General features: G+C 35.3%; 1 protein-coding gene across 1 annotated transcript in view; it reads right to left on the reverse strand.

Moving 5' to 3' along the window:
- Positions 1-4,644: 4,644 nt before the first annotated feature.
- Positions 4,645-23,143, reverse strand: part of trim67 (tripartite motif containing 67) — a 34,475-nt gene continuing 15,976 nt past the window's right edge. Inside the window, exons 2-11 of the mRNA XM_014996245.2 lie at positions 19,171-19,266; positions 17,010-17,132; positions 14,033-14,143; positions 13,382-13,535; positions 11,565-11,648; positions 9,120-9,283; positions 7,777-7,915; positions 6,344-6,468; positions 5,678-5,856; positions 4,645-4,901 (exon numbers count right to left, since the gene is read on the reverse strand). Coding sequence (XP_014851731.2) covers positions 4,697-4,901; positions 5,678-5,856; positions 6,344-6,468; positions 7,777-7,915; positions 9,120-9,283; positions 11,565-11,648; positions 13,382-13,535; positions 14,033-14,143; positions 17,010-17,132; positions 19,171-19,266 — 1,380 coding nt within the window. The 3' untranslated portion in view covers positions 4,645-4,696. The remainder of the gene's footprint in view (positions 4,902-5,677; positions 5,857-6,343; positions 6,469-7,776; positions 7,916-9,119; positions 9,284-11,564; positions 11,649-13,381; positions 13,536-14,032; positions 14,144-17,009; positions 17,133-19,170; positions 19,267-23,143) is intronic.

Consider the following 23,143-nt stretch of genomic DNA (forward strand, 5'->3'; position numbering starts at 1 on the left):
TGAAAGGAGGGTCAGAGCTGAGCAGCCAAGCTGATAAAAATAAAGCCCAGAGGTGGAAACTGGTAGGAGCAAATCAGGACACAAGTCGCCTTCGGCTGATGCTCACATATTTGACACTTGTCAAAACTCTCTTACATCCTGACCACTTTGCCATGCTACAAATGCTAAATTTGAAAGTTAAATACATATGTTTTAATGTCAATTCAAATGTAAATGAAAAAAATCACCAGATTACTTTTTATGTTGCAAAAATACTCCTTTTGTTTGTTGCCAAAAGCAACCGAATAACACAATGTTGCTCGGTGTTAACGACCTAGCGGCTACCGTTAGCAACCCTGCTGCCTACAGTGATGTTATGAGCTAAAAAAAAATAGACTTAAGAGGAACAGAATGAGATAAATGTGAAATATTTAAGCAGACATTTTGGTTTAAAAATATATAATCAGTTTTGGACATTTTTCTGCTAGTAATGTTAGCAGCCTAATGCTAGCAACCGTTGTCTTTATATTTTGATGATGTGGTGCAACATCATTCATCGATGTTGCACCGCTGCCGTTGCTAGCAACCTACCATCTGACAAATGTACTGTGCATAGGGGAAAAAATATTAAGATTTTATATTTATTTTAGTTTAAAAATATATTTTACTGTGTTATGTAGTAGTTTTTGAGCATTTTTAAGCTAGTTGATCATATTAGTGTTGTATTGACTGCCAAACACAATCTCTGCTAATGCAAATAACTACAATTAATCTATGGCAATCTTGGCAGATTTAGATTTAAAATTATTTTATTTCAAGTATTTTTCTGATAGAAAATGAGACAGAAAATGACTAATTGTGACAGGACTAGTTGTGGCTGCTTTGAGATGAAAAACATCGAGCACTAAAAGTCTAAACAATGGGACGTGTTTCAGAAATAATTAGTAATTACCCCATGTAAATATTAAAAAGGGATTTTAGACAACACCTTTAACAAAAGAAAATAAATATATCATCATATGTTTAATAAATTAGAAGGTCTAGATATCATTCTTCCACTGGCTTCTTCTATTTAAAAGATAAATATGTTTAGAAAATACAAAACATACTACATGACTTTTAATAAAAACATTACCTGATCGAATGCAGTAAAAATACCAGGTTTTTCCTCCGTTGTGCATTTGAGTTTGTTCACGCTGTGTAAAATAATACTGGCATTTACGATATGAGCAGTATACTAGTTCATCATTAAATAACCATAAACCTCAAAGCATAATCTACATATCACATATCCCTGATTAAATGCTCAAATATTTTAAATTATGGAGGGAATTTTAACATATTTTTACAATTCAATGAGTCAGTGTTTCAGCTGAACGTCTAAGAGCTGCAGTTCCCAATATTGGCCAGCAGGGTGCGACCTGTTACAGCTCATAACAACATCACTCATTGCAGAGACAATAAAACATTATTTACAGAACATTTTCAGACAGTTTGCAAACTTGCTTGTCAATCCATGCTTAATATCACAAGTCACATATCAGTATCTACAGTTTGTCGATTTTCATCCACACATTAGTCCAGTTTTATATGGCAGGTCAGGCTATTCTCACTCATGTTCTTGGGGAAAAGAGAAAAAGCAAAGTAGATGTAATAAAACTCAATATTAAACACCTTCAGCTTTTAATAACAAACCTTTCCATCGATGTGTTGTGTTCTTAGACGTTGGTAATTTCACGTATCCTACAGCCATCAGGTCACAGTGGTCTGGTTTAAGCTCCTGTCCTCTCCAGGTAGCCGTATTTGGTCCCTAACGAAAAATGCAGCAGCAGACGTGGTTCAACCTGATGGGACCGGTACGGAGGAGGATTAGGGCCACTGAAATAAAAATATTCTGATTTAAGCCTCATAATTCTGACTTTAAACTGAAGTCTCCAGAGATTATAGTCAGAATTTTGAGATTAAAGTCAGAATTTTGAGAAAAAAAGACAGTTCTCAGAATAAAAATAAAAATTAAGAGAAAGAATGTTAGAATTCAGAGAATAAAGCCAGAATTTTAAGAAAAATAATAAACAACAGGATTCTGAGAAAAAAAATTACATTGAGGAAAAAATTGTTCGAACTGAGATTAAAGTGAGAATTCAGAGAAAAAAGTCAGAATTTTCAGAAAAATAAAAATTCTGAGAGAGAATGTTAGAATTCAAAGAAAAAACAGAATTCTGAGAAAAAAGATACAATTCAGAGAAAAAAGTAAAAATTCTGATTTAAAGAAAAAGGGGTCAGATTTCAGAGGGGGAAAAAAATCAGAATTTTAATTAAAAAATTAAAATTCTGAAAGTCAGAATTGTGAAAAAAAGTCAAACTTTCAGTTTCCCTAATCATCTTCCGTAGAGTTGGATTTCACTGTGACACGTTAAAGATGCTTCAGAGTTTCTGAGTTTCTTCAGAGACGAAGAGATGAGCGGAGAATGAAATTATTTTGAGAAATTTCTACCATTTAGTGGCTTTTGGCTTTTATAAAATTAACTCAGTTTCGTTTCATATTTATGACAGAGTATTAGGCCCACACCACGCTAAGAAAATAAAAAAAATATATAAAATTGTTAAATTATAAATTCTTTTTGTCAATCAAACTTATATAATGTTTTTGGTCAACCTTTACTGGCTTTCAACTTCCAGCTAAGAAAATCCGATATAATCATTCACACAGGGCTGTTGAGGCTGGAGGTGTGGGAAAGGTTTGAAGTTAAAGTTGAGCGTTTTCCATTTTATGATTACTGATGTAAACTTTGATACTATTCTCCAAGATATTTTCTGCACAGTGAGAATGTCTTCTAGCTGTTTGGCTTTACTATTCAAGGGTAGATCCTCATGTTATAAAAGTCGGTACTGGATGGAGCAAAAATGAAAACATGAATTATGTACAATAACTCCAATCGACTGTGTAAGAATGTCCATTATCAATCAGATTTGTTCCTTTGTTATGACATGATGTGTAGTGTCTGAGACGAAACAGCACCTCGAGGAGGATGGGAAGAACCCAACCTGATGTTTCAGGAAAACATAGAGGTGAGTCTGCATGTGACATCAGAGGTTTGTATCCAGGGCACACAGGAAGGAGGAATGAGCTACTACTGTTTGATATTCTTTGGCACCTCCAGGCCGGTCAGTAAGGTCACCTGAAGGGAAGAAAACAAATAAAAACACTCAGCAAGTGGACGGCTACACATACATCTTTCAGGTTTCACTGTAAGGGCTTCGCTGGATTCACATTTTGCAAGTTTTTGTTCTTCCATTTTGGTTTCAACTGCTTCTAAAAATGGTTAAAGCGTTTAAAAAGCGACACATATGTTTTTAGGCAATAAGTTAATGTTCTTTTTGGTGTCTGCAAAACCAGCTATTTCACAAATCAGCAGGCTCTGCCCATTACCTAGCAACCCCAATGTAATTCCGCCTGTAACCTAGCAACCCCAGTGGAATTCCGCCTGTAACCTAGCAACCCCAATGGAATTCCGCCTGTAAACTAGCAACTAAAGCTGAGCTCTAGAGCAATTTGTCAGCTTTGCTTTTGTAAATCTGGGAAATTAGTCAAAATTCTGGCTACTTTAATGTGAATAAACAAATTTTTATTTTTATTTGGATGTCATTGTCTTTAGTATAAGTCAGTGGTACACAGTAAGCATAAGAAAGGAAAAATCAAACAATCCTTTATCTGCATCCCCAGCTTCATAAATTCTAAAACGCTGGAAGTAATATTTTTAAGCAACCCAGTCAAAGACCTGACTGGAATCTCATAAAAAAATATTTGGAGGGAGTCAGTGAGCACACTTAACTGGTAACCTAATCTTTTTGGTTTGGAAATGTTTAGCACACCTAGCTTTCCCCAAATAAATTTTTCTGGATAAATTGTAAAGCTCTAATTTACTTGGCTGTTTTGTAATTTTTAGCTGAATAAAGTTCAACATTTGTGTTGAAGTTTTGGTTATCGACATAAGAATATTCAAGTAGTGAGACGTTTATATTCATTCTGGGTAACACTTTATTTGAAGGGGGGTGAATAAGACTGTCATGACACTGTCATAAACATGTCATAACACCTGTCATGAACATGAATAAGCCTTCATGAATATTTATGACTGTTGTCATAAAGCGTCATTCGGTAAATTATGACACTTTTAATACAAAGTTGACATTATTGAAAATGTCTTTGTTATGACATCTTGACATTAACCAAGAAATCCTTACTGTTTAAACTTTACTTTTAATAACATAAAGTTACCTAATTTTTAAAGTGCAATCAGTAATTCTTTTATAACAAATTTATATCAGTAATGATTTCCTGGTTAATGTCAAGATGTCATAACAAAGACATTTTGAATAATGTCAACTTTGTATTAAAAGTGTCATAATTTACTGAATGACGCTTTATGACAACAGTCATAAATATTCATGAAGGCTTATTCATGTTCATGACAGGTGTTATGTCATGTTTATGACAGTGTCATGTCAGTCTTATTCAACCCCCTTCAAATTAAGTGTTAACTCATTCTGTTTTTATGATTTGAATATATCCTGTTTACTCAGTAGTTTGGGCTATTAAATCAAGTTCTAGTTCCCAGAGTCTGAAGACAGTTTCAGAGCCTGATCTCATTGCAAATGAGCATCAGTCCTTTAAAAGAGTACTGATCCAGATGATCCAGATGATGTCAGTAACTCCTCAGAAAATGTTCCAGGCACCAAAGCAATAAAACACACCGACCTGAACGTTTCTGTTAAGGCTGACAGCAGGAACAAAAACGCCGTCCAGGTTCTCGAAGGCTGTTGGTCCGTGCTGCTCCTTGTTTATGAAGAAGGTCAGGGTGCGTTTGGTCAGGTCCAGCAGGATGCCCACCGTGGAGCCCTTCGTGATGCCGCCCTCCGCTCTGCCAGCACAAACACAGAGAAGATAGCAGGTCACTTTGAAACGAGGTGGAACAGTGAAGAAGTGAGCATTTCTAGTTCTTCAACTGCGCTATTCCGCTCAAATCTCGCTGCTTCACAGCACAGTGTCAGCTAGCATCGAACCGGCGCATTAGGTAGGTCGTGGCCAAACGATTGGATGTGGTTGAAAGGGGTGGTATTTTGTAAAATCAACTTTTTTGAGTTTTACATCATGTTATAAAGTTATTTCCTCATAAAAACACACCTGGATTGTTGCTTTGATTCTTTCGCACATGTTTGAGAAATCCTGTAATCTCCATGGTAACCATTCAGCAGTGTAAAACTCCTGGGTGGACCTAGTCCCGCCTTCGAGGACTAAGGTCCTCCTCGGTTCTGCAGCTTTCAAGCTGCTGAGCCTCACAAAGATTATTTTTTGGCAATACGTAAAATTTTTTTGGAGTCTGGAAAACGAGCAATTTCAAAACCCTCCCGATTGTTGAGTCACACTGGGCCTTTACCTAGCAACTCCAGCCAAGCCCAGCCCCGTTACCTAGCAACCCAAAAGAAGCTCCAGCACATGTGGTCGGTGAGTTTTATTGCGGTATGCGCTGCACAATGGCTGTTGGAAAAGTGTTTTATTGCTAAGAAACAACCTGCTGCATTTTTGTTGGTTTTGCAGGAGCCTACACTAATGTTTTTCAAAGATAACCAAATGGCCCAACCTTCCTAAAAACAATGCTACTGTGCTTCTCTACTTGTGGTGACGATGAACTCCTACCTGTTGGTGTGGGAGTTGTTATGCATGAACCAGGACCGGTTGTTGTCCACATACATGGCCCAGGCCTTGTCGTCCTTCCCCAACATCATTTCTTTCATGGTGTTGATCCTCGCCACGCCGAAGGCAGGGTCCGGGTGGTTGTCATAGCGATCAATGGTGACTTCCCAATAGTGAGTTCCCTGAAATGTGTGGAAGAATTGTGTGGAAACTTTCATTTGTTTTCCACTACGGATGTGAGCAAAGCTCTGTCGATATTGTGCTAATGTCAAAATTGTGGTGTTTCCATTAGATAAGAAACACAAATAAAAAAGTTTGTTCACTTGGTGTTTTTAAATAACATTTTACTCCAATTACTTCCTGTTGTCATCTTCTTAGTCATTTCTGTCAGTAGTAACATCTGGTTGTTGATCACATGACATGTGTGATGCGAGTGTTTTTATTGCAGTTTTGCGAATTAACCAATTTCAATATAGCTAAAAAAAACCCACCTCAACGTAGCGCCAAAACTTTTAATGAAAAAGCAAGAGTTTTTTGAATTTCCATGTTTTTATTAAGCAAATTTATTTTCGAAATGTCAAATTTCACAATTATATGGTCAATGGAAACACAGCTACTGTAATATAATCATCTGGACAGAGAAAATGTTAAATTTAAAACCACCCTTACCTTTGAGAACGCAGCCGTCCCCAGAACCACGCGGTCGTCGTAGCTGCTACACGTAGCCGTCTGGTTCTCATTAGACAGAACTATGTCACGATGAGCCGAGGTGGGGTCAAAGGTGAACCAAGCCACTGTAAGGACAACAATAAACTTACCCAAGTTAAATATGTGTGTAAATAAAAATAAATATGTGACTAATTAGCACTTGCTTTAATGCTTTCTATGAGATTCTTGGCAAATTTCATAAAATGAATCCAGCTGATTCATCGCTAAGCTGGAGATATTTGTAAGTTCAGTTAAATCTTTAATACAATCATCAATTTAGTGCAATAAATACATTATGTAAAGCAGGGAAGTCAAAGTCAAAGTCATTTTCACCAAATCAACATCATGAATATTGTTGAAGGGTCAGCTGTACCAGATTTGACAATATTCAGTTAAAGAACTGCATTGATTTGACTGATATACAAATACTTAAGCACACAACTTCCACTGGAGTCTAAAGGGCCGCATTAAAGCCTATGACGGGCCAGATTTGGCCCCCAGGCCTTGAGTTTGACACATAATATAAAGGATCCGATGTATTGTTATCATCGATGATGGCCTTAAATTGACCATAGAAAAGCATACAAAGTAAAAGAGAGTTGTTTTAACAAAAACAGGATGCAATATTTGTTGTTAAATTGTTGTATAGAGAAAAAAATACTAAATTGGAGAAAGAATTTGTTGGACTTTCGACAAAGGAAACCATATAATCATGATTGTTGAACTGTGAAAAAGTAAGATGTACCTGTGTATAAATTTAGTATAATCGTGCATCTGTTTGCAGCAATCTGTTGGGATAATCTTAGATCATAATATCATCTGCATAGAGTATAATCTGACTTCTACTCTACTGCTGCCTCAACCTTACTGGATGTCAAGTTATAGTTTGTGAAATCACATTTACTGTCATACAAAAGAGCAAGTATTAATAAATTATCTTCAAAAACCTATTGAAAAAGAAATGACACAAGTGTGAGTGTAAATGTTGAGTTGGGGGGGCGTGGCCAGCAGAAACTTATTTGGATTTAAAGTGACAGACGCCCCAAATTAGTTCATTCTGAAAATTCAAAAATCCTATTATCTAAGAATGATTTTATGTAAAAAATGTAAGGAGTATGTTTTGTATAGGCCACATATCAATCCTAACCATTAAGGAAGCTGGTTAGGTCACAATAATGGCGAACAAAAAGTCTGTTCACACTTAAGTCATGAATTATCTTTTTATGCTGGATAGAAATTATTTTTTAAAATTTCTTAGAGAAATTAATAATCTTTCTTATTTTTGACTTTCATTTTACGTTTCCTTCACTATTCTTTTTGTACATCATGTTTTTATAAACAGAAAATTCACACAAACAAAAGCCAAACTGTACGTGCAGACGTGATTTATTTACCGTCAGAAGTCTTGAGCACCACCGTCTTGCTGTAAGGTCCGACTCCGACGGCGTTGTAGGCTTTCACCCTGGCATTGTAGGCGCTGTTGAAGTGCAGGCCGTCCACCGTGCAGACCGTCTCCTTCCCCACATACACCTCCTGAGGTCCAACATGTCTCAGCATCATTACTAATGCCGTTTACATGGAGCCAAGCACAGCTTATGCTCTGTGCATAATACATGAGCAAAGAGGGCGAGAAATGTTTGTTTGCCCATGCCGTAATTAATCACTTTTCTTATTCTAGAGCAGAGCAGCTTTTTCATTATAAATAACAAGAGCTACAACAGAAAGTTTGACACCGATAGCTGTATTTTGGTTAGATTTATTGCTCTTTATCAATAATCTGGACAAAATGATCAGCTATAAGAAATTTTCTGCATGTTTGGGGAGAGGTACGTTAAGTTGTCACTGCTAATTTTATTTCTAATTACCATGATGCTGGAAAAAACACAAATACTCCACTGTTTTCATTCACTAATAATCAACATTTCAACTCTATGTACCTTTCTCAGCTTCCATGTTACACTCGTTATGCTTCACTACACACTACAGACTGTCATCCGCCTGCTTCCTACTCATTTAAATCACAATATCATCTGCATAGAGTATAATCTAAGGATTCAAAATCTGTTTAAACTTTTTGTTTTTCCAATAGTTTTGTAGAAAAGTGAAATATGTCCTAGTCTTTCATTTTAGATTATGGAAGAGGATTAGAGCCACTGGAGAAAACAAACCTAACAAATACCTGAAATAAGTCACAGAATTAGAACTTTAATCTCCAAATTCTGACTTTGGTCTCAGATTTCCGACTTTAATCTGAGAACAAAGTAAGAATACTGACCTTAATTCTTAGATTAAATTCTGACTTAATCCTAGAATAATGACTCTGACTTTAAAGTAAGAAATCAGAGAATAATCTGAAAAGAAAGTCAGAATTCTGACAATGTTCTCAAAATTCTTAGATTAAATTCACAACTCCAAATTTATTCCAAGAATTTTGAGATTAAATTCAGAATTCTGTCTTAATCTCAGAACAGTGGCTTTGATCTCAAAATTCTGACTTTATTCTTATAATTTTGAGATTAAATTCAGAATTGTTGTTTTAAACTCATAATACTGATTTTAGCATCAGAAATGTCAGAATTCTGACTTTAATCAGCCATAAAATAAAACATGTTCCTCCAGAAAGTTCACATCTCTGCCATTGAAGCTTGTTGCTCGTCTGCATTAATTAATTTATTTTTATGCAGTGGCCTGTATTTTCCTCCATGCTGCTTTGTACCAGGCATGTGTAATAACTAACCCTGTATTGCCCTCCATTCCCATCGTCCAGCTCCAGGATGTAGCCCTCAATGGGGCAACTAGCAGGCGCAGTTACCCTCCAGGCCAGGGTGGCGCTGTTGTTCCTGGTGCAGCATTTCTCCAGCTGTAGTAGAGGCGCCACTGGCACCGCGGGTCCTAAATCCACTGGGGAACGAGATACGTGGATGCAATATTAATCTAGACATAAAGCGATGGTGATGCAGAAAGCAAGGAGCAAGGAAAGGGGGATGGGCGGTCCGAGGATAAAAGCTGGATGAGGAAAAACGGAGGACGCTGGTTGGTGTTTTAACAAGCTGAGGGAAGAAAACAGGAGCTTTAAAGAGAACCTAGAGGGAGCACAAAATGCCTCAGAGGGGCAAAGAAATCCAGGTTCATTTGGAGGACAACAGCTGGAAATCACCGGAGACTTTAACTAGGACATTTAACACTCTGAAGGGAAGCGGTGGAAGTGGTGAACGGGTTAGACTGATACAAGCTCCGACTTCAGGGGCACAAATCACTGGATCCAGGTGGTAAATCTGCATGAAATTAGGATTATATTGGCTGAATTTATATCTGACAACACAGGATTAGGGCCATCATAGATAGAAAAATAAAAGTCAGTTGTTTTTAGATTAATCCTAAACAAGGAAATTTCTGAGCTTGAAAAGTTAAAAATTTGCAAGAAAAACTCAGAAATTTTGAGATTAATCTCAGAAACTTTCTAAAAATATATATCTGAGTTTGAAAAGTAAAAACATTTAGCAGAAAAAAATCTAAATATTTCAAATTAATCTGAGAAATTCTCTGTACAAAATAACAGGTAAATATCTCAGTTTGAAAAGTCAAAAATTCACTAAAAGTTATTTGGAAACTTTGATTAGTCTTAGAAATTTTTAACATTCAAAATTCAATAGTTGAAAATTTTCAACTTGTTTTTTTTTTATAGAAAATTTCACAAATTTTTGCAAAAATTTACTTTTTTTTGTTTTCTATCTACAACGTCCCTATTATTCCGTCATATTTTCTGGCATTTGAATACGTTCATAAAAGCAGAATTAAATTATATTTAGTCAGAAGTATATCAGTCTAACCGCGGTGCTGTGAGGAAACTGGTGCTGAACAGGAGAAAAAAAGACAAAATGCAGATTTGAGTCATAACTCAGTTTTTATGAGTATTCTGGGATATTTACCCAAAAACAGTTGTGAAGACACAAGGGAAAGGCAGCAGTCATGAGAGAACGGGAATCACCAGAGGATTTTAATTCAGAATATTCATTTTCTATCTTATTTTTTTCCATTCGCAGCAGAATGTTCTCCTTCCATTCACTCTATTCTTTCCTCCAAGCTCAAAATTTATTTTATAAAAGACTCCAACTGAGCTTCAGTCTGGATTTCAGCACCATGGCTGAATAAAAGGTCTTATATAACCCTGAATATGTGTGACTAAATATAAACCAGTGACTGTTTAAAACAAAGAAGTTAATCTTTTTACTATTTAATCTAGTTATTAAAGAGCCAAAACAGTAAAAATATTTATAATTTTCTAAATGTGAAGCGTTTTGTAGGCCAACCCAACCCAACCTAAAAACAAGTAAATAGTAGCCCAATTATTTTTATTTCTATTAAAATTATACATTTATAGAAATGGATATTTATTGTAGATCGAAAACTTGAAAGGGATTTTAACAACCATTTATTATGGTTTAAAATAGAAATGAAGAAAAAAACGGCAGAGTGAATTTCCGCCAAAAAACTCAAGAAATTAGTAATTAGTGTCAGAAATTTTCTAGAAAGAAATTTAGAAATTTTTGAGTTTTAAAAGCCAAAAAATTTCACTTAAAATGTTTCATTTTTTTTAAACAGACATTTCCAACAAGCTTTTTGCCAAAAATAGAAAAAACAACTTTTTATTTCATATATTTATACTGATACTTATTATAATTTATTTTATTATTAATGGAGGCATGAAATGAAATTTTGCTCAAACTGAACATTTTAAATGTACAATTGAATAACAAAGTCTGCATGTCTAAATGTGCTCCTTTTTTTGGTCACTTTCTGTCAAAACGATTCCTATATTTATCCAGGTTTAAGAAAGAATAATAGCCGATTTCAGTAAAAGCCTCTGGATAAACGTAGTGTCATCGTTTGTTAAATAAAGGTATTAAAAGGTGAATACTTTGTAAGAAACTTATGTTGGTAGTTAAGGTAAAACGGCAAAAATATGTATAAACTCTTGATATAAATAAATGTTTTATTATTAAATTTCTGCAGAGGTGATATAAAAACATTAACCATGCAGAGAGACGCTGCTGGACAAAAGGAGAAGTGAGTTTCCAGCTGACATGACGGTGAGGGCTGCAGAGGAATGAGGCAGGAATGACAAAATACATTAAAAATGGAAACAAAGGTTCACTGAGGGTTTGTTTTTTTTCTGAAATACCTCCGGGGCTCTCGGCCTCCATCTCAGCCTCACCACTGTCTGCTGCTGCCTGCATTAGTTTCAAAAGCGGTTTCTCCTGCACATCTGGAAACAGGACGTTGGTTTGGGGAGTTTCACACAACAGGAGAGCAGAGAGTGAAACCAGAGGAGAAATTCAACATGAGTTCAACAAGCGACGGAGCCGAGGCTGCGGGGAAATCATAATAAAACGGTTATAAATGTCTTTATTTTGAGTCTATGATGGAGTTTTAGGGCCATACTGACAATAAATAAAAAATAAAATTAGGAGAATAAAGTCAAAACAATAAGAATAAAGTTACTGAGAGGGTAATACTTCATCTAAAGTTCTTGTAATGCTTTGACGAGAGTAAAGTCAAAGCATTAGAAAAACTAAAATAAGTTTAAAGTCAAAATATTATGAGAATTAAGTCACAGTATGACTTTCAAAAGTCAAACATGTTTGACGTTTCAAACTCAGAAATTTTCATTTTGTTTTAAAAAATTTAATCTCAAAAGTTCTGAACTTTTTTGCCAGAAATTTACTCCATTTTGTTTCATCTATGAGGCCCAAACACACCATCACACCTAACTAATGAATGGAGATTATTTAGTGGATTCTGTTGTTACATGACAGACATAGTAAAATATCATGAAAGGCTAATCTTAATATTTATTTTTTTGTTCTCGTAAGGTCAATTCTTTTTTAAATAATGTTGACATTTCCAAAGTGCGCTCTTCTCTTTCGAGTTCTTCTTCAGGCTTCAGCAAAGTAAAAACCAGAAAAATCAGCAGAATTTTCCCACATCAAACATTGAATCATTTTTATGATAATCGCGGAGAAAGACTCCCACACTCTGTCGTAGCTTTGAATGTCAAAGACTGAAACGCCAAATAAAATCTGATCGGCCATCTTTTAACCCTGCAGCTTTGTTCTGGGTGATCAGTGAGATGCGAATGTGGGGAAATGAGGCGGCGAGTTTCGTGTCACCAGCCTGGAAGAACAAAGGCGGCTTGATCAAAGCTGCAGCTCAGATTACACAAACTCTGCTAAAGTGCAGCTCCACTTGAAGAACCTGCAGATTTATGAGTCTAATTATATTTTCATAGCATTTAAAGTAACGTAACAGTGTTTGAATTAATGCATGTCATTGAGTTTTTATTTTCTTCAGCATTAAGTGCCTCATAACACAGAGAGCTAGATGTTTTAACTCAACTGTAATAGTAGAAACAAATAAAAAATAACTGATGGCACAGTGAAGCTGTGCAGAAAACAGAACATGAAAATAGATACAACTGAGTGAATCATTTGACGTTATTTCAGTTTCAAAATATATGTTTTCAGGCTGAAATCTGGTTTTCTTTCCAGTTTAACACTTTTCAGCTGAAACTCTGTTTTTCTGCTTCAAAGCATTTTTTTCATTTAAATTTTATTATTTCAGTTATTTGTTTTTCAATTTCAAAATAACTTTTCAGTTTCAAAATTTTTTTTCAGTGTCGATTTTTGTCAGTTTCACATCTTTTTTTTCACATTTTCAAATTTTGGTTAGTTTAATATTTTCCAGTTTCAACCATTTCTTTTTTCAGTTTCAAAATATTTTCTTCAGGTTCAAATTTTCATATTCAACCACAACGGGTTTTTATTTTCAGCTTCAAAACTTTTTTCAGTTTAAATATTTTTATTCCAATTTGTTTTTGAGTTTCAAAGTAACTTTTCAGTTTCAAATCCTTTTTATTTTCTGTTTTTTTCTTCTTTAGATCAAACTTCTTGGCCCTTCTGTAGCTCCATAGCAGAGTGTTTGCTGGTCAGGTGTGCTCACCTTTGCCCTGGCAGAAGTCCAGCTGCAGGATGGTCTGCATCAGCGAGTCGGTGTTCAGGCTGAGGTCAAAGTCGGGGCCGACCTTTGGCTCCAGGGCCCCTTTCACCCACTGGTCCTGGGACGACGTCACCCGCTTGATCAGGGCGTCCGAGATCTGAGCAGCCAAATCAAAACGCAGCCCGACGTTTGAAAAACAGACGCTGAATAATTTGTAACAAACACTCTGCTGCCTTCAAAACGACAGAAACTGGAGCAAAATGTTTGATCATTTACTGCTGCAGGAGATGAAAAATAGACGAATGCATCACATTAGAACGTGGGTTTAAAACATTTACCCTGCAGCTGTTTTTGTTTTGCTACATTTTCTGTGAGCTTGGTCCAAACTGCAGAGCGGTTTATTCCTCACAGCCTCAGTGAAGACTTTAGGCATCACTATTGATACCAAGAACCTGATCAATATGTTATGAAATATCCAGGATAAACGGAGAGGATGGGATGCTTGTGTGGCCGTTTCTAAGTCATTTAAACTCAAAAGCAGATCATGTTTTGTATCCATTTCATATTTAACTGCAGTAGATTTAAAACTAGACACAATTAAACACTAATCAGTGTAATTTCATTGTTTTATTTTGGGTATTTGTCCTTCCCTACCTGCAGGAAGCCACTGGGGTCGTTCTCCTTCAGGACCTCCAGGCAGTACTCCATCATGCCGGTGGTCTGCCTCAGCTTCATGGTGCAGTGGGTGATCTGGTCTCGCACCACCTACCAAACATCAAACTCATCAGGATTCAAATCCGTTTGCTTTCAAAGGCAACGTTTATGTTGCCAGTCAAAAGTTTCAAGATGGAGGCGTGACCTTTAGTGCAACACTGGAGGTCAAATCTCCAGGTCACTTTCCATCCGGGTAGGGAGAGAAATGCCTCTGCGTCTCAGGTGTTTGAGTTTTTAGAGGTCACTAGTTCTGTTTGTGCTTTTTCACCTCAATTCTTCTGTTTTCAAATCACAAATTAGTTACGGCTGCATCTGCAGAGAACCGTTAAGCTACAGCTGACTGAACCTGTTCTCAGGCGTCGTGTTGGTAAACAAAAGCCTGGGATGAAGAAAGGAACCTGGCATGAAGTGGGCGTCATATCGAAGAGATAAATCTGACTTTAATCACAGAATTATGATTTTTTCCCTCTCAAAATTAAAATATCAATCTTCTAAGTTTAAAGTCAAATTTTGAGAAAAAAAAATTAGAATTCAGTCAAAGATTTCAGAAAAAAAGTCAAAATTTTGAGACAAAATCTGAATTCTGAGAAAAAAAAATCCAAAATTTTGAGATTGAATTCTAATTCTGAGAAAAGTCAGAATGTTCAGACTGAAGTACTAATTATGAGGGGGAAAAGTCCAAATTCTGGAGGGGAAAAAAGAAAAGAAAAAAAAATTGAGAATAAATCCGAATTCCACAGAAAAGGTCAGAATTGTTACTTTAAAGTACAAATACTGAGAAAAAAGTCTGCATTCTGAGAAAAAAAATACAAATTTTGAGATTAAACTCAGAATTCTATGAAAACAAGTCAGAATATTTTGGTTAAAGTCAGAATTTATTTTTTTAGTGGTCCTAATCAGCCAGTTAGAAGCATGAGAGCAAAAAGAGCAAATCGCCGCCAGCAGGTCTTTAACTATCCCACCAAAACACAGCAGAACAGCAGAAGAGACGCCTCTGTGCTCTGGGTTGAGCTGAAGATCAGACAGAAAACATCTTGTGACTCTCAGATAATTAAACCAGCGAGCGCCTGGACGAGTCTGAGTTAATTAGACGGAGTCTTTGTGATTAGTCGCCTCGTTTGTTTGAGGATTAACGACATCCAAGTTAATTATTCACCTGTCAACAACTGTCTGGGATGAAATATGAAGAGCATAAAGAGTTACAATAAACACCTGATACTCTGAGCATCTGGCTTTTTAAAACATGAATGGCTTGATAGTTTTCTTGTTGTTCTTTGGTCTTGCCATATTATTTCAGTTTTTTCTGTCCACTGTTGTTACAAAGGTATTGCCATATTAGTTTATTCCTGTCTTTTTTGATTTGTGTACTTTGAGTGGATAGAGTAGATTATTTCCACAGTTTTTTTTTAATTATTCCTAAAATTCCTACAAGTCATTTAAAAATGACCTGTTTTAATTTTCTGCTATAACAAATTTGATAAAAACCAGAGTCTGATTGTCTTTAATCGCCCTCAAAATCACATGTAAGTAAACATTTGAAGGATTACAACTCAAACTGAACAGTCTGTGTAAATATTAAGTTAAACCAATCAAAGGGCATTTTGAACCATATTGTACGGCATTTTAAGCGAAAGACCTTTCATTATTTCATTCACCATCTAGATAATTGCAACAATATCCTTCTGCTTCATCTCACCTGATTTTGATGAATGGGTCATTATGAGGTTCCTGCAGAATTAATTAAACTGACTGCATGAAGAGCACCGGAGCAGCTAAAGGCACCGAGGCGGAAAAACTCTGCTCTAAATACAGAAGCAAACATTATTTTACTATTAAAAGCAGATGTAATCGATCTTTGTCAAACAACATTATGTACAATTTTATAGAAACTTTTCTAAACTTTTATAGTCTGGCTTTAAAAATCTGTGCTTTTTAATTGATTAGGCAGATTTTGCTAAAAGACTTGTGTTCACAATCTGACATTTTAAATAACAAATGGACCTGAAATGTGGAGCATTTCATATAAATAAATGAATAAACTGATGGAGATAATTACATGGAGGAACATGGAAAACATGGAAATGGTTTCCTATGAAAGACAAAACAAAAATAAGCTGCTTTTATGGAATACATAAATCACAAAAAGAGTTTACAAAAACATGAAAACCTATGAAAGCGCATTAGGGCGTATTAGGGCCAATTTAGACGAAAAACAAAAAGCGTGCATTTTCGCAAAAAAAATCTCGTAGATGTTCTAGAAAAATAACATTCTGAGCTTGAAAAGTTGAAAATTTGAAATTTTGGGGGGAAAAAAACTTGGAAATTTCTCAGAAAAAAAATTGAATTCAGTCAAAAATGTCAGAATTCTGAGAAAACAATGAATTCTACAAAAAAAAATTCTGAGAAAAAAAATTCTAAGCAAAAAAAATTGTATTCTGAGGGGAAAAAATCTAAAATCTGCAAAAAAATCTGAATTTTGAGAAAAATGTCAGAATTCTGAGGAGAATGTCTGAATTCTGAATAAAAAAAAATCTAAATTCTGGAAAAAGAAAATCTGAATTCTCATTTTAAAGTCAGAATTATGAGATGAAATTCAGAATTTGGAGAGAAAAAGCCACAAATTTTCTAATGAAAAAGGAAACATCTTCAAATATGCCAAAGATGTTACTAGGAGATGGAACCCTGCTAGTGAGCGTTAGCTTGAAACCATTTGCTTTTTTCGAATAATTAAATGCAATTTAAATTCATAGTTTTTGAATCTTCTAGGCTTTCGTGAAGTTATTATAAACTCTTGTAGTCCATAAATCACGTTGTGTAATGCAACATCTTGAAACATTTTGAAACATGAACCTCTACAGCTCCCTCACATTCTTTCACTGTCGCACACTGAGAGTCTGCGTGGGTCGGTGGGTCTCACCTTCAGTTTGTACTCCTTCTCCTTGGTGACTTTGGTGAGCAGCTTGGCTTTCTGTCTCGTCAGCGCCTCGATCAGAGAGTCACACTGAGCCACGAGGCAGGCTTCAAACTCCACTCCGTTCTCCTGGAGTAAACACACATCATGCTAGTAGCGCTTAGCTCAGTGCGATTTATTTTCCTTTGAGATGTTTCTCAGTGGTCGGAGGTGAAAACAGGATCTGTTGGTGTAAATGTGTTTACCCACCAGCTCAGAGATGCTTTTTGTTTGTCATTAAAATGTAAATTTATCGTCTCGGCTGCACAAACATGAACACAGGGCGGTGATTATTCCAGCGTTGATAAAAATATAATTACTTCTTCTAGTTTGGAGGCTGCACTCTGGTCTGAACCATCCCCCACTTCTCAATATGCAGCACAGGAAGAAAGGATATCTTCTGTCGGCTGCAGATCTGAGTTTGAGCTGCAACAGTTAAACATTTCCTGACAGCCAGCAGCTTTTTCTCCGGGTCGGAGCAGCAAGCAGCTGGATTACAGGGACATGCGACCACAGAGATCGATTTATTTTGTTGGATTCTTATGTGGAACCCCAAAACAAAGCAGCATGGACTTACGACAGAGTATTAGCCAGCAGAAAACTAAAAAAAGATGAAATTACAAAACTTATGCTATAAAATTATGAGAATAAAGTCGTATTATTATGAGAAAAAGCAGCTGCAGGCTTTGTCCTGCTACTGAAAATGATCTGATGCTGTGTTTATGACGACTTTATTCTGGACTTTATTCTGGTAATATTACAAGAATTTTCTTCAGAATTAACCCAATTAATCCACTTTTGGGTCCTTTCTTTAGCACATAAAAACATAATTTTATTTTAAAAAAACAAACTGAACATCAGAATCCATTCGAATACGAGACGACGTCTGAAACCGTATTTTTTTTTTTTCCCGTGTGGAGCGGCTCCCTCGGCACTGAGCTCAGATCTTTAAGAGGATCGCCTCTTTATTTCACCCTCTTTCAGGCCATGCAAACAAAACTTTTATTTTTTAATTTAAATTCAATCCTCCCTGTTTTATTTTAAGACTCTTAATTCCTGCACATGCTGTTGGAGGAAATGTGTGTGCGTGAGCGGCAGATGCTGCGAGTGGAGATCAGCTGCAGAGTAAAACAGTCTGCAGGGAAACACACACACTCTGCATGTATCGTTTGTTGTCTGGTTCGTTGATCTACTGGATTTATTTCCCTTCTACTGATCTAAAAAAGACCAAATGTTACTTTACGGCTGATTTATTTAGCCCTTATGCTTCATTACAAGCAGGTTTTTCAGAGAAAATATACTTAAATGAATATGTAAAAAGTGATGATTTTGGATTTTGTCGCAGGAAAAATGCAAAGAAAAACAAAAAGGAGTATTTTCTTTCGGGTTCAAAACGAAAATCTGAATTTTATCTTATCTGCTTCTGTGTTTCCTTGTGAGAGTTTGACAAAAAAGTTTTTTTTTAAAGTCGCCTGCTGGGAGTTCAGTCAGCAGAAATTTCCTTCATGGTTTTGTTCTGAAGATGGCGTCGACTCGCCTCATTTATCACCTTTATGCTTCATCGTTTGATGGAATAAATGCAAAACTATCAGACAGAAATCTAATTTATAGAAGTTAACTGACGTCGATCATTCTGAAGAGGACAAGGGCCACTGAAAAAACCCCTTTTATTCCAGAGTTCTGACTTTTTTCACAAATTTACAAATTTCCTTTGAAAGAAAATCAGAATTTCAACTTTAAACTTTAATCAAACTTTAAAGTGATTTAATACATAAAAAATTTTACTGAGAGAAAAAAGTCAAACCTCAGATTAAATCTAAAATTCTGAGACTAAAGTAAATTTGTAATTCTCAGGTAAAGCACATCATTCTAAACTCAGAAATTTGTGACAAAAACATGGATATTTCTGAGTTTGAAAAGTTGAAAATGATCGACTTTTTAAACACGACTAACACGATTTTTTATTTTAAAAAAGAGTTTATTAGAAATAGCCATGTGGCCATTAAGCTAACCTATTTTTGAAATGTCGAATTGCAGTTTTACTGTTAGTGGAAACACAGCTACTGACAGGTTTACCTCCCTGCAGATTGTATGTTCAGGTGACGTGTGTGGACGTCCTTCAGCTCACCTGTATCTGCTGCAGCATGTTCTTGAGCTGAACCAGGAACTCTTTGGCCTCTTTTGCTTTGTCAGAGACGCCGTTCAGAGCCTGGGAGAGCTGGCACTGCACACAAACACCGAGGGGTTTCACATCAGGCCACACGTCTCCAAACGTCCAAAAAAGACATTTTGCTTTTCATTAAAACTGAAAAAAAAATTCTTATAGACAATATTTCAATATAGTATTTGAATACATAAAAAAACACACAGGCTCTTACACTGTTGCTGTATGAAATAACAAGAATATATTTTCGAAAACTGCTTGGCGCTTGCTGTTTTCAGTAAAGCTGTTAATAAAAGAAAAATTGTTGTTTCTAAAAATCCCTCCCTATGCTTATAGGGCCAAACAAAATCCTCCAGAGGGCCACAAATGGCCCCCAGGCCACACTTTGGACATCCCTCCATTAGGCTGCAGTTCATATCTCTGACTGTTTTCGTTTTTAATCAATTTGCCTTACTTTACATGACAGAGTATTAGGACCACGTTAAGCACATAAAAAACAAAATTACAAAATAAAGTCATAATATTAGGAGAATAAAGTTAAAATACTACGAGAATAAAGACAATATTTTGAGAATTAATTCACAAAATTGAATAAAGTTGCAGTATTACAGGTAATATTACAATTTTATTCTCGTATTATTTCGTCTTTATTCTTGTAACTTTATATTTTTATTTTTTTGCTCGTAGTAGGGCCCTAATACGCAGTCACAGCTATACATGTATAAAATCTATAAATTTAAAACTAAATATGCATTAAAACACACTTTTATTAAAGAAATTAACTATTTCCAAACAAGCCTGCTATGAACATTGAGAATGAAAAAAGTAAAATAAATAAATCAGTTATATTATCTTAGTATGTGTGTGGATTTAAGGTTTCCATCCCTCTGAGTAAAACTGTGCAACCAGTTCAACCAGTGATGCTTCTGTGCTGGTTATGTAACCAGACCCAGTTCTCCTGATCTCCTGATCCTCGCCTGAAGCAAAGTCCCTGGGAATTTCATCCACATGCCAAAAAAAATAATAATAAAAGACTCTTCATTGTCTCTATAATATGGATTAAATTTAAAATCTCCATCAGATCATCATCTGCAGAGATTAGAGGCTGAAAAATCCATGAAAACACAATTTGTCATGTTTGCAAATTCACATTTAATGCAAATAATACTCTTCTGTAGAAATCAATAGAAAGATACCAAACCTCACCCATATACTACATTTAGGATTATTAATTTCAAATACTCTTAATGGGATTTAGAGAAGAAAAATATGCTAATCCTCAATAAACTGGCTTTAAATAAACAAATCCTTATATGTTCTTAAATAACACGCAAACCAAATACATCCTGATTCTAAAATGCTGTTGTGAAATCAAACAAATTACAGATCTGTGATGTAAATAAAGGTTAAGCTAATATTGGAATCTGAGCAGAAGCACTGAAGCTGTCAATGAACAAACAGCTAATGCAGTTCAGCATATCTGGGTCCTGCAGCAGCTGGATGAAATATTGATGCTCTGTTGCAGAAATATAGGTTAACGAACGCAGCTCAACCTACAGCTTCCATGCCTCAAACAAAATTTAATTAAGTTTAATAAACATGCATATCATACAAAACTTGATGTATTTTGCAAGGATTTCATAAGATAAATCAACACAAAGTGACCCGTCACAGTGACTGTATTACTGTTACAAATATGCAAAAACATGTTGATATTCTGCAAATGTAAAACGAAAAACATAATTTCATAATTACTGTTTCCGTTAAATAAGAAACACAATTAAAATCACATGCGAACAAGTTTGTTCATGTCATAAATCATTAAAAAACACGCAACGCCATCATCATCCAACTACTTCCTGTCGTCTTCTTCATCATTTCTGCCAGTAGTAACATCCTGCTGTCCATTATGTGACTCGTGAGATACGATAAAAGTTTCGTTGTTGTGGTTTTGTGAAATACACTAATATTGATAGAGACAAAAACCATGTCATTCTACCACAAAAACTTTTAATCGTAAAACATGAGGTTTTTTTGGAATTGGCGTGATTCCATTAAGCAAATTTATTTTTGTAATTCCAATTTGCATAATTTTATGGTCAATGGAAACGCAGCTTGGGTTTGGATCAATATCTGCATAAGAACTCTACAATAAAAAAAAAAACATGGAAATCTGTGAGTTTGAGAAATCAAAAATCTGCTAGAAAAACTAAAATTTTTAGATTAACCTCAGAAATGTTCTGCAAAAAATTGGAAATTGAACATTTTCCACTTTTAGAAGTTTTTCCAGAAAATTTCTGAGATACATTTATTTTAAATCTACAATTATAGAAAAATCTGCACATAAAAATCATAGGTATTTTTAGGCTAGATAAGATAACTTAAGTGTAAGTCAGAAATCCTACAGCACCTGAACGCCACATCCAAAACTGCTGACGAAACACACGCTCTATGAATGGATTGATTTTACTGGAAGGGCAAACTGATTGCCATTTGTCACTGTGACACTTCAAAAATCTATATTAATACAAGTGAAATTACATTTTATGAGCGTCAGATAAAATATTTATTGCTGAGCTGGCTTTTTGTCAGAAGATATAAAAAATCAGATTAAACTAAATGTTTTCTGGTTGATTCTTGGAAACACACAACTGTATGCCTAAATCTGGCACATCAAAAAACACTCCACCCTTACTGTAAACTTGTAGATTATTGCAATAATCAATTAACTGATGGATATTTTCTGTTCTTTGCTTTCCACAGTTTTTGCTTGGAGCACAACATCAGTGTCTGGAAACTGTAAAAACAGATCAAATTGTCTAATTATTACAAATGGAATTTATTATTAGGTTTTTTAAAGTGTCTTTCGTTGTGCACATATTCATCCATCACTGGTAAATAGGAGGAGACAGGACAAAGAAGACTCACACTGTTACACACATGATGAATTTGCTGCTCTGAGGACACTCCCACCTGTTCCCCTTTTTCTGGATGCTGTTCTCATGAATGAGCTCAGACACAAAGACCCAGAAGGAAACAGAAACAGGGAAGACCCATTTCATCACGTTAAGTCGTAAATACGGTAACAATTTAATGGAGCAATGTACAAATGATGTGAATTAATCACTCTTTCCTTCTGTATTTGTATTAAACTCATCCAAACTACTACTGACCCTGAATCATATAACTAATTATTTGTTAATAAATAGCTGTTTTTGTACGTTAATTTTAATTGATATATATATTTTGTTTTCATATGCATACTTTAAAGGCTGTGTAGTTTCATAAATTTAAATGCTGTTATAAGGTCTAAGTTGCCATTTTGTTTACATTCTCCTAGCTAGGTATGCTAGCTCGGTCCAGCTAGAACAGTATAAGTAAAGTTCAGTCGTTTTAATTTGAACTAGAGAACGTTGAAATAGAAAGCAATGAATAAATAAATAAAGGAAAAATGATAGTCGGGAGAACCAAACAATGGAAGAGGAGAGATTTGGCCAAAATAAGGTGATATTTGTGCAGATGCTAACTGGAAATGCTAACTGGAAAGGAGAGAATATAGAGCTCTAAATTTTAACTCAAACTGTTATTAAGATTAAAACATTTTCTCATATGTATCAGAATGCAGCTATAAAGCATTAAAAATGCTTCATTGTCACTTTTTATCTTTCAGATTGTTTTGATTTCGCGTTAGCTCCTGCTAACAGTGTTAGCTGCTGCTATAATATGAGTTATAACATTTAATTTCTCACTAGGATCAATAAGGTATTTTTGAATTTGAATTATGCAGTTTTACCTGAGTAATGATTCTAACTTCTTCATGTTTCAGTTTTTGCTATTGATTATTAATTAAACATTCAGCAGCCTTCATTCTGATCTGAGCCAGTGCTGTAAAACTCATTCCTTCAGACCTGCGCTGGCTTTCATCTGAAATTAAATC

Source organism: Poecilia mexicana, unplaced genomic scaffold (assembly GCF_051168715.1).
Source record: "Poecilia mexicana isolate PSO_F unplaced genomic scaffold, ASM5116871v1 scaffold_21, whole genome shotgun sequence".
Taxonomy (NCBI): domain Eukaryota; kingdom Metazoa; phylum Chordata; class Actinopteri; order Cyprinodontiformes; family Poeciliidae; genus Poecilia; species Poecilia mexicana.